Source organism: Saccopteryx leptura, chromosome 2 (genome assembly GCF_036850995.1).
Source record: "Saccopteryx leptura isolate mSacLep1 chromosome 2, mSacLep1_pri_phased_curated, whole genome shotgun sequence".
Taxonomy (NCBI): domain Eukaryota; kingdom Metazoa; phylum Chordata; class Mammalia; order Chiroptera; family Emballonuridae; genus Saccopteryx; species Saccopteryx leptura.
Window position 1 is genome coordinate 273064933 of NC_089504.1, and position 12158 is coordinate 273077090.

Genomic DNA, 12158 nt, shown 5'->3' on the forward strand with positions numbered 1-12158 from the left:
TATAAATGTCAACTTTCTGGCTGTGATATTATACTGTTGTTTTGCAAGATGTTACCACTGGGGAAACTGGGCAAAGGGTAAAAGGGACACCTTTGTATAATTTATTACAACTACATCGGTAATTATTATCTCACTAAAAATCCAATTTAAAAAGTGTGACCGCCCTGGCCAACTGGCTCAGTGGTAGAGCATCAGCCTGGCATGTGGAAGTCCTGGGTTCGATTCCTGGTCAGGGCACACAGGAGAAGTGCCCATCTGCTTCTCCACCCTTCCCCCTCTCCTTCCTCTCTGTCTCTCTCTTCCCCTCCCACAGCCAAGGCTCCTCTGGAGCCAAGTTGACCCAGGCGCTGAGGATGGCTCCATGGCCTCCACCTCAGGCACTAGAATGGCTCTGGCCGCAAGGAGGAATGCCCTAGATGGGCAGAGCATCGCCCCCTGGTGGGCATGTTGGGTGGTCCCGGTCGGGCGCATGTGGGAGTCTGCCTCCCTGCTTGACTTTGGAAAAATACAAAAAAAAAACATGACCACCTCTATGAACAGCATCAGTTGGTAGAAAATAAAAAAAAACAAAGCAAAAACTGCTCCATATTTGAATAATTTAGTTGTGAACCTATATCTGAGATTTCAAACAAAGAATAGTAGCTATTGTTTTACTGAAAATTTTTTATGTATCAGCGAGTAATTCCTTTATTTTGAGGTGGGCAATATTGTTCCCACTAACAGATCAGAACAAAGAAGATCAACAAGGTAATAAATTAAAAAAAAAAGAAAAAGAAAAAAGCCTGACTTGTGGTGGTGCAGTGGATAGAGCGTTGACCTGGAACATTGAGATCACCGGTTCGAAACCCAGGGCTTGCCCAGTCAAGGCAAATATGGGAGTTGATGCTTCCTGCTTCTCCCCCTCCTCTCTCTCCCCTTCTCTAAAATGAATTAAAAAAAACAACAAAAAAACCCAACAAGGTAGGTTACCCTGCCTTAGGTCATGTTAATAACCCCTCACAGATGTTGGTCTAAACCAGGGGTCCCCAAACTACGGCCCGCGGGCCACATGCGTCCCCCTGAGGCCATTTATCCGGCCCCCGCGGCACTTCTGGAAGGGTACCTCTTTCATTGGTGGTCAGTGAGAGGAGCATAGTTCCCATTGAAATATTGGTCAGTTTGTTTATTTAAATTTACTTGTTCTTTATTTTAAATATTGTATTTGTTCCCGTTTTGTTTTTTTACTTTAAAATAAGATATGTGCAGTGTGCATAGGAATTTGTTCATAGTTTTTTTTATAGTCCGGCCCTCCAACGGTCTGAGAGACAGTGAACTGGCCCCCTGTGTAAAAAGTTTGGGGACCCCTGGTCTAAACCCTGGTGTATTGTCTCCAAAACACTTGTACCTTATCTGGCTCCTACGCTCTAGCCCAGGGCCTTTCCTAGCTGCACCTGTGCCCCCCCAGGTTCCTCCAGCCGCCCTGCTCCCTGCTCCCCCATCCAGCCATTCACCGCTGGTGCAGATCCTATATTCGGGGAGACTGCTAAAACCCAAGACCACAGCTTCATTAGAGCTTCCCTCCCTGTGACTGAGATGACCAAGCAACACTTACTTTTAGCTCCTGGGTAGTTTTGGGATTTGTGGCAACAGCCTGAATTTCTTTTTCTTTCAGTTCTTTGTTCACATGTAGTAGAAATGGATCTAATTCAGAAATAAAAAATGTCAGAATACTAGGAGGAAGCAGCAGGCATGTTTTGGTCTTCCCCGTGAATGACATGCTGCTCTTCATGGTAACTCACCCTTTTCCCCATATACTTTCCCTGTTCTCTCCCAGTCCAGATATTAAAAGTTCCTGACAGGTTCATTTTCTTAAAACATTTCTCTAATCACATTACTTCCCAGATCAAAAACCACTGAAGATTTTCCTTTCGAAATTTGGGGTGCTACAGGATATACTTCCAACCTACCTCCCCAATGTAATTTTTGAATTATACAGTCCTCAAATTCTTCTGCCTCTGTGGCTTTCCTTCCTTAAATTAAAAATTCTATCCTAGCCTGACCAGGCAGTGGCGCAGTGGATAGATCATTGGACTGAGACGCAGATGACCCAGGCTCCAAACCCTGAGGTCACTGGCTTGAGTGTGGGCTCACGTGGCTTTAGTACAGGGTTGCTGCCTTGAACATGGGATCATAGATATGACCCCATGATTGCTGGATTGAGCCCAAAGGTCACTGGCTTGAAGCCCAAGGTCGCTGGCTTGAGCAAAGGGTCACTCGCTCTGCTGTACACCCTGACCCAGGTCAAGGCACATATGAGAAAGCAATCAATGAACAATTAAACAGCCACAATAAAGAACTGATGCTTCTCATCTCTCTCCCTTCCTGTCTGTCTGTCCCTATCTGTCCCTCTCTGTCACAAAATTAAAAAAATAATTCTCTCCTTACTTTCACTTCACTTTTGTATATCCAAATAGTATCAGTTTAATGTTACCCCCGTCGCACAATCAATAACTATTTCCCCGGAGCCTGCTATGTCAGGCACAGTGCTGGCTCCCCTAAGAGGCACTGGTGGCCCCTATAGGGTGTCCCCCACCCTGCCTCCAACCACCAATTCCAACACACATATGTGCATGCTTTATCTCATCCGCTGGACTGTTAGATCCCTGAGGGCAGGATGCATGTCTGACTTATCTTAAATTGCAGAACACACAGAGAAAAATACTGAACCGAGTTGAGCAAATGATCCAAATGGTGGCACCCGCACTTGGGGTTATCGTCAGTGCTCTGAGTTTGTGAGGCAGTCCATGGCAATAAAGACCAAACAGATTAGCTACTGGGTCTCACAAATCTGGAAAATTACTGCTCCAATAAAAAAGAGCAAGTGAAGGATAGAAAGAAAAATGCAAAGTATTTCTCCTTTTCCTCTTTCTTCCCTATATGGGAAGAAAATCAGAAGTCTCCCCTTGATCCCAGGTGTGTGCGTGTGAGGCCTGTGAACTGGCCTCTCTGACCATTCTTAAGCTGTCTGCTCTCCTAAATAGCCTCCTCCCCACTCTCCAACTCGGAATACTGCCCAACCACTGAAAAGTACAAAATACCACATTTTTCGCTCCATAAGATGCACCTGACCATACGACACTCCTAGGGTTTTAAGGAGGAAAATAAAAAATAAATACTCTGAACCAAGTGGTGTGTTAAAATATTTAATAAAATACCATATTTTTTTGCTCCATAAGACACACAGGCATTTTCCCCTCCACTTTTGGGGGGAAAAAAGTACATCTTATGGAGCGAAAAATACGGTAACTTTGAGAGGTACCGTATTTCTCGCTCCATAAGACACACCTGACCATAAGACGCACCTCGGGTTTTAAGGAGAAAAATAAGAAAAAAAATATTCTGAACAAAATGGTGTGTTAAAATATTTAATAAAATATACCACAATAATATTTCAACAATGTAAACTCAACAGCAGTATTAACAACCATTAGTACTGTTATTAACAAATGAGAAGAGACTTTAATGTTCAAATACTCCTCTAGTTGTTCAGGAACCCCAGGAACTCATCATCACTAGTGTCAGAATTTAAGAAGCTCAGTTGCTCACAATCACTGGTATCACTTTCTTAGCTATTTTCAGTCCATCTATGGCATTGCTAATGCCACATTTTTTGAATGACCATACCACGGTGTCATTCTTCACTGACTGCCATGATGTTTTCACCCATTCACAAACTTGAGTGTTGGTGGGTCTCTTCATTCATCCAGTTGGTGTCAGATCATGATTACCAGCAGCCATCCATTTGTTCCACTCTTCTCACATACAGACTTTAAACAGTTTGTTGATGGAAAGGTCGAGAGGTTGCAACTGGCTGGCAAGACCCCCAAGAATTACAGCTAGATGAGTCTTCACTTCTTTAAAGGTTTTTTTGTGTGTGGTTTCGTTAATATGTGCTCTAAACTGGTCAAGCACTAATAGGGCAGATTTTTTCAGAAGCCCTCTAGGATATTTGGACCAAACTTTTTCAATCCACACTCATTCCATTTTCATCCATCCATCCTTTCTCAAGAACGTGCACAACAACTCCTCGTGGGATCACTTCTTTTGGCATGTTTTTCCTTTTGAATATTAACATCAGTGGCAGTTTTGTGCCATCTGCACAGCAGGACAACACAACCGTGTAATGGGTTTTCTCATGTCCTGACATTTTCACGGTTATGGTTTTGGCACCTTTCAGATCAACAGTTCTGCTAGATGGCACACCAAAGGTTAGCAGGACTTCATCCATATTCCCAATCTGGCCAATTTCCAAATCACTTTTCTTCCTAGCGTCAACTACAAATTTATGCCAAGACAGAATCTTTGACTCATATTATTTTGGCATTTCTTGTGCAAGTCTAGTTTTGGTACGCATGGCAAGGCCACATCGCTTCATAAATCTGTAGCACCATGATGGCGATCCAGTGAAATCCTGAATGCCTTTCTCTACAGCTTTGCGTTTGGCTTCATATATTATCATTTTTGTAGAGACTGAGAAACCATTATTCCTGTGACGTGTGATCCATTCTTTCATGTCCACGTCTAACTCTGGCCACTTTGCAGCATGCCCACGAAGAGTATGCATACTTTTATCTGCTTTTTGCAGTTGATCCTCCTGTTTTATCCACTCCCTTATCATTTTTTCAGTAGGAGGTGACCCAAAATGTCTCTCCGCTGCTCTGTTTCCATGTTTCTTAGCATATTTTATTACCTCCAGTTTAAAAGGAATTTTATACGCTAGCCTTTTCTGCTTTGACATTTGTGTAGGTAGCAAAAGACTGTGGTATTTTTCTGCAAAAAAATACAGTAATAACATACTGTTATGGAGTGGATCTACTACTGATGCACTATTATGCAGATGGGTTAGCTGCTGATGCACTGTTATGGGGGACACTACTAGGGTTATATCTCATAGGGGACACGTTATTGAGAGACACTTTCTTAGGCCCCATTCACATGACCGTATTTTGTTCCCACAATGGGTCTTGAAAAAAACTGGACGCAACACGGATGTCGTGTTTTTTTGCAGATTTGCATAGATATGGTCGTGTGAATGGACCCAGAGGGGGGCATCAGCAGATCCTATTCCCAGACCCAAACAGTAATATACAGAGCACCACTGAATCCTATCCCCCGACCCAAACGTTAACATACAGACTGAGGAGGGGATATATGAGGGGTTCTGGTCAGCGGCTGGGGGTTAGGTGAAGGGATTCATGTCAGAAGGTAGGGAGGGGGGTTAGGTGAGGGGTTTGTGTCAACGGCTGGAGACCAGGTGTCAGCAAGGTCCAACCCGGCAAGGTCCGGATCAGCAGCTGCAGAGGGAACTTGAAATGCAGCAGTGGGCTTGGGGAACGCAGTCTATAGTTCCGTCCTATTTTTTCATCTACAAGCATCATTTTTTTATATTTATGATACATGCGTGAGGCCCCTGTGTGTCCCAGAATGATGCTTTTAGGAAAATGGGTGTTGGTACTCGCGTACTAGGCTTACTTGCACTTTGCCCCCCTGAAAAACGGGCATCTGTGATTGGGCGACGGCAGTCAGGCCAACTGCAGCTGTGTGTACAGGTGCAGCTTCGCTGGGGGAGTGTGGTGCAGGCAAGAGAAACTAGCCTTTGAGGAGGGCGGTTCCTTGCAATTAGGATGCCCCCCTGATCCTAGTGTGGGTACTAAGACCCATTTTCTTACATATTGGTGTTGGTTTGCTTTAAAGATGAAATCCAGTAAAAAATGAGTGGACTTCCCATTAGTCCACAGCAGGGGTATCCCAAATTGGGATGTGTACACTGGCCCTCTGCACCACTGGAAATAGGGCCGCTGATACTTACCACTTTGCTATTTGTGCCCTACATGCCCGCAGGCAGTCTATCATGTTTGCTGTACAGCTGTGCACGTTACTGCATGCCCTGTGAGCCTGATGGGCTGCTCTGTGGCTGCTATAGAACGCTTCTAGAAGAGGTATGGTAAGTATCAGCAGTTCTTGGTAGTACGAAGGACCAATGCCACAAGGGGGCGACTTAAAGTGGACCAAAATACAGGGTTTTGGTCCATTTCCTTGGAGCATCCCAACTTGGGATACCCGCCATATGAAATTCCCTGGATTGCTCATAAAACGTACCTTTCCCATGTTCCCATGGCACATGCGCGGGCTCTGGTCCAATCAGCACTTTATGCCACGCATATTATGCATGTTATGCATGGCATAAGGCCTTGTATCAGACAGAGCTCCAGTATTTGGAGGAAACGGCCGCATCCCCGGTCCCACTGTGGTCTGCGGCATGCTCAGGTGTCCAGCTTATCTGAATGGCTGGGCTCAGGAGCGTGATTTAGCTGTGAAGATGCGGTGTGAAACCCCCAGAAATGGTGAGTGTTTATGGGCGATCTAGAGGATAGTAAATCTGCTGGCCCTAGTCTTTTAGACTCCAGGAACACCCATTCAGGTTGTTGTTCTTCTTTAATTCAGGATGCCCCCTGCTGCTGCACTAGGGAAAGTCCAGTTATTTTTTACTCTAATGTCTCTATATAGGTAAACTACCTGGATTACAGCTGGAATAAACTGGTGGATATGAGCAACACAGCCTGCTCTCTCTGCTGTTGCCTGTGCTTGCACTGGCTTCCCAGCTCACTGCACGTGCCTCGCACCCTTGGCCCCGCCCCTATCTGCCAGCCAGCCAATGAGATGCTATTAGGCTGGCAACAAGTGACATCAGCACATCACACAGAGCTCCAGCAGCTGCAGCACAGCCCTCCACTGCTGCAGCGTGCCTCTCACGTCTGGATGATGCCAGGTGAATGCACCCACACAACATTGCTCGCCTTCCCTCCTGCACTGCATGCAACTGTGGAAACCAGAACCAGATCACTCAGCAGATGCCAGGTTCTGCACACCACCATGGGGGGTATGATTACACTCGTGCTGGTGCTCACTCTACATATATTTACTGGCGCAGCGCCCTGCAGCAGCTAAAAAAAATGAACATTCGCTCCATAAGACACATGGGCATTTCCCCCTCCACTTTTGGGGGGGAAAAGTGCATCTTACGGAGTGAAAAATATGGTATTTCCTCCCAGGTCTCTATCTAGCTGCTAAAGTACGTGTTTTTATTGCTACTCATTCAACAACAGGATAATGTATATTAGCATTCAACCCCTACACTAAGCACCTGCTGCATTCAACAGTCCACACTGAGCTCTGACCTTGTGATGCTTTCAGAGAACAGTTGGCTCCACCTTCCTCTTCCAGAAAATTGGTTTCCAGGCTGAAAAGGGACTCATGTTTTGCATCTGTAAACTCCTCCGGGGATTCTTCTGACGTGCCAGGTGGGGCTTCCCCATCTTTTTCCTCAGGATCAGCAGGTAAGACCTTACCTTGAATTTTGAGGAACATGTTGTGAAATTACTTAGTCATAAATACAATTATATTTCTGTTGACAAATAAAATCTAATTCCTTAGCTTATATCAATACTGATGTTCACTGCCATTATTCACTTCTAAGCAAATTCAGGAAAAAAACAAATTTCAAAATTAAGCTTGACTGCTGACCTAGTTCCAATTCTAGGAACTTATTCTAAGATGACAACAAGAAAAAGTACACTAAGCATATATGTAAGATGTTCAAAGCAGCACTGGATTTTATAATAAATAACTGGGAAAAAGATTTCATCATTTTCTATCAATGGGGTAATTAACACATATCATTTACAATGGAATACTACCTAATTAAGAAGCTAATATGAATCCAGTTAAACACATAGAAAAAAATTTCATGATATATTATTCTTTTTTAATTGAATCATGATATATTATTAAAGGAAAAAATTAAGTAACAGAAATGTATGAGACCAATATACACATACACACAAATATATGTGCATACTTGTACCTGTCCACAAAAAAATGGTCTGAAAGGTTACACAAAATGTTAAATGTGCTTTTCTCTCGGTGGTAGAGATATAGGTTAACTATACACTTTCTTGAATTTTTACAGAAAATATATATTACTTCTTTAATAAAAAAGAAAACTCATTTGGAAAAATCCAAAAACAGGAACAAAAAATGAAAAAACAAAACAAAAATCCCTAACTTGGAGGCAATGAATTTTTATCCCAGTAAAACTAATGAATTAAAATACTAGGAACGGTGTGCAACATCTTATAGAAAAAAATAACTCTGTAAGGAAAATAGGCATTAAGGTAGTGAGATATAAGTTACCCAGACATGTTCAGACAATGAAATACTACTCCAGCAATAAAAAATAAATTACTAAAATATGAACAACATGGATGAATCACAAAATGAGGAGCCAGACACAAAAGCACAAAAGGGTACACACTGTATGCTTCCATTTACACCAGGGGTCCCCAAACTTTTTACATAGGGGGCCAGTTCACTGTCTCTCAGACCGTTGGAGGGCCGGACTATAAAAAAAACTATGAACAAATTACTATGCACACTGCACATATCTTATTTTAAAGTAAAAAAACAAAACGGGAACAAATACAATATTTAAAATAAAGAACAAGTAAATTTAAATCAACAAACTGACCAATATTTCAATGGGAACTATGCTCCTCTCACTGACCACCAATGAAAGAGATGCCCCTTCCAGAAGTGCCACGGGGGCCGGATAAATGGCCTTAGGGGGCCGCATGTGGCCCGCGGGCCGTAGTTTGGGGACCCCTGATTTACACAGATGTCTAGAACAGGCAACACTAACCATAGTGAAAGAGAGCAGGTGAGCGGCGGCCTGACGCCAGGGATGGGAAGCTGCTGGGAAAGGACAAGAAGGGATGTTCTGGAGGCACTGGAAATGTTCTGTATCTTCCTTGCGATGGTAATAACAAAGGCCTACACATCTGTCAAAATTCAGTGAACTGTGTACTTAAAATGGGTATACTTTATTGTATGTAAATCACACTCAATAAAGTTGATTTTAAAGTTAAAGAAAAAAGTCACCTAGAAGTCTTAGTGAGAAAGGGTTCCTTTAAGATTTCAATCCCAACTCTTCTTGTTTGCCCGGATGGCATGCGACCACTCCGCATCTCAACACCCTATATCTGGCTGTCCCATGAAAACCCGCTCCTTGCTTTTCCCCTGGCTGGCAGCGCGGAGGTCGCGCGATGCCTGGAGTAAAAGACATGAACCAACAGGAGTTCACCAGAGCTCTGGCACCTTCCTCAGAGAGTACAGAAACTCAAAGTCCCTAAATGGGTGGACACTGTCAAGCGGGCCAAGCATAAAGAGCTTGCTCCCTATGTGAGAACTGATTCTATGCACAAGCTGCTTCCGGTGCGGCACTTGCACCTACGGAGTGGTGTGGGAGTCAGCTCCATGACCAAGATCTACAAGGATGGCAGAGACATGCTGTCGTGCCCAGCCACATTAGCAGAGCCTCCAAGAACGTGGCCTGCCAGGTCCTCCAAGCCCTGGAGGGACTGAACATGCCAGAAAGGACCAGGATGGGGGTCGCAAACTGACACCTCATGGACAGAGAGATCTAGACAGAGTGGCCGGACAGGTAGTAGCTGCCAACAAGAAGCATTAGAACAAATGATGCGGGGTTAATAAACTGTCTTATTTGTGTAAAACAAACAAACAACAAAAATAACTGCTCCTTGAAAACTTTTGTGTCCATTTTACATTACATTAGGTTTCTCTGATGAACAGTAATCTCTTTAATAAATTGAGACCATCACAAAAGCAAAATTATGTTCTCTTTCCTCTCATTCAGGGAAACTTTGATGAAGTCCTGGAAATCCTAAGCAAAAATGTTACTTCTGCATTTTTCTAGCAAGAAGGTCCTATGTTTTCATCAGACTCTCACAGATATCACTGAGGCCCAACAAGGTTATGAACCTCTGCTTTGACTCCACGTGCTTCCAGGCAGCTCACACAGTAATGGGCACTGTGCCCATGGGGCACTCTGTCTATGGTCCTGGCTCAGATGATGAACCCACAAGAAAGACACTTACCCTTCCGTAGTTCAGCAGACTCTGCTGCTGTCTCTTCTTCCAAGCTGACATCACTGCCACCATCCTCACTGTTCACTTCTGCCTCATCTGGAGCACTGTTGTCTTCTTCTTCATCTTCTTCCTCTTCCTCAGAAACACTCTTTAATGTGGCGAGTAGTTTGTGGTACCCAGAAACCTGTTCTGGTTCACTCTCTGCTTCACTTTCAGAATTCGAATCATCTGAACTCTCTGACTAAAAAGAAAAGGGGAATTTTAAAAACAAAATGACGTTGTTCTCATTGCTTCCCCATGGCTATCATCACACCAATAGCGTAAGAGACTCAGACTTTCCTCAATACAATTAGCTTTTCTGTTCGTATGCAATCCTATCCATGCAAGCACGTCCAGCATCACGTTTGTCTAAAATAGATCACCTAGCTAAGACCCTAGCAGCTTTTCATCTTCTTTGAACTGCTAATGTTCCACATGGGAAGAAAGCTGACATAAAGCTTTCGGCTATATAAGGAGATCTAACCTATTTGTCAGACACTTTAAAGGATCAACAGAAAAATTACAATACAATAAAAAAAGTAGTGGTATGTGTCCTTAACAGGTTCTACTAAATTGATCTCTCAGGGTAGTTCAAACTCCGGTGATTGTTGTAGTTATCAAAATGGCCTTGCCACAGACATCTGCTTTTAAAATGAAGCAATATCACTAAAATAACAGCTCACATCTAAAATAAAGTGGAATTGTAGCTAATCTTTATTATTACATATAATTTTAAAAGTAACAACCCAGAACCAATCACTAAAAAGAAGGTATAAAGCATTACCAGTTGACAAATCTGTGGTTTTGCTTCCTTTTTGGAAATCCTGAGAAGAAACAAGTAATGTGTGAGTATGTAGCAGTGAGGAGAAAAGTCGAATGATACAGCTATAAACGAAAAAGGCAGAGTATACCGTTATAAACGCATTATAACTATAGCCACGTAAAAACAACATGCACTGGGACGGAGAGTGTAAGAATATGACAAATAGATAACAACTGACAAATGAAAAGCTTCACGAGGTCACATGACAGATACTAGAGTCATACAACAACTGGTTCTCATCCAAAAGATGGCTAGGTTTGGCAAATAAAAGACCTCAGGTTCACCTTTTCTAGCAAATTTCTTAATTAGAAGACCCCCTCTAAATTTCTGGTAAAGCGGCCCAAAGCAGTGGGACGAGCATTTAGGGTAACTAAGAGTCTGGACACTTACAGAGGAACCCACATCTACCGATATATCAGTTTCCTCATTGTAACTGGATAGATCTGTGATGTCCTAGGTCCCACAATTCTTTATCTTTTTTTAAAAGATTTTACTTATTCATTTTAGAGAGGAGATAGAGAAGGGGGAGGAGCAGAAAGCATCAACTCCCATATGTGCCTTGACCAGGCAAGCCCAGGGTTTCAAACCAGCGACCTCAAGTGTTCCAGGTGGACGCTTTATCCACTGTGCCACCACAGGTCAGGCCCCATAATTCTTTTTTTTTTTTTTTTTTTGTATTTTTCTGAAGTTGGAAACCGGGAGGCAGTCAGGCAGACTCCCACATGAGCCCCACCGGGATCCACCCGGCATGCCCACCAGGGGGCGATGCTCTGCCCACCTGGGGCGTTGCTCTGTTGTGACCAGAGCCATTCCAGTGCCCCAGACAGAGGCCATGGAGCCATCCTCAGCGCCCCGGCCAACTTTGCTCCAATGGAGCCTTGGCTGCAGGAGGGGAAGAGAGAGGCAGAAAGGAAGGAGAGGGGGAGGGTGGAGAAGCAGATGGGCTCCTGTGTGCCCTGGCCGGGAATCGAACCCGGGACTCATACACGCCAGGCCGACGCTCCACCACTGAGCCAACCGGCTAGGGCCCCACAATTCTTTAAAGAAAACAAAAATCAATCTAGACAATCTCTGACCATACACACACCAGCCGACACACAGCGGGAATGTGGCCTGGCATAAAGGTACGGGCTCAACAAAAGGCAGGAAAACCCGTAAGAACCACGTCCCAGGCGGAATGTCGCCAGTCCCCTCACCCGCGAAGCCCGACCCTGAGCACGCGGGCGCCAGGGAAGCGTGGGCAGAGGCGGGAGCAGCACGGTCACCATCTCACGGGAGACCCGCGGACCCAGCCCCGGGAAACCGGGCTCACG

The 12158-nt window shown here is 44.2% G+C and overlaps 1 protein-coding gene and 1 pseudogene across 2 annotated transcripts in view; one reads left to right on the plus strand and one right to left on the minus strand.

Moving 5' to 3' along the window:
* The window catches only part of UTP25 (UTP25 small subunit processome component), a 33011-nt gene that overhangs the window by 20613 nt on the left and 240 nt on the right, over positions 1–12158 (minus strand). For both annotated transcript variants that reach the window (XM_066361823.1, XM_066361822.1), the window contains exons 2-5: positions 10807–10846; positions 9993–10224; positions 7218–7388; positions 1592–1680 (exon numbers count right to left, since the gene is read on the minus strand). In XM_066361823.1, coding sequence (XP_066217920.1) covers positions 1592–1680; positions 7218–7388; positions 9993–10224; positions 10807–10846 — 532 coding nt within the window. The remainder of the gene's footprint in view (positions 1–1591; positions 1681–7217; positions 7389–9992; positions 10225–10806; positions 10847–12158) is intronic.
* LOC136393433 (small ribosomal subunit protein eS19 pseudogene) lies at positions 9141–9565 on the plus strand (annotated as a pseudogene).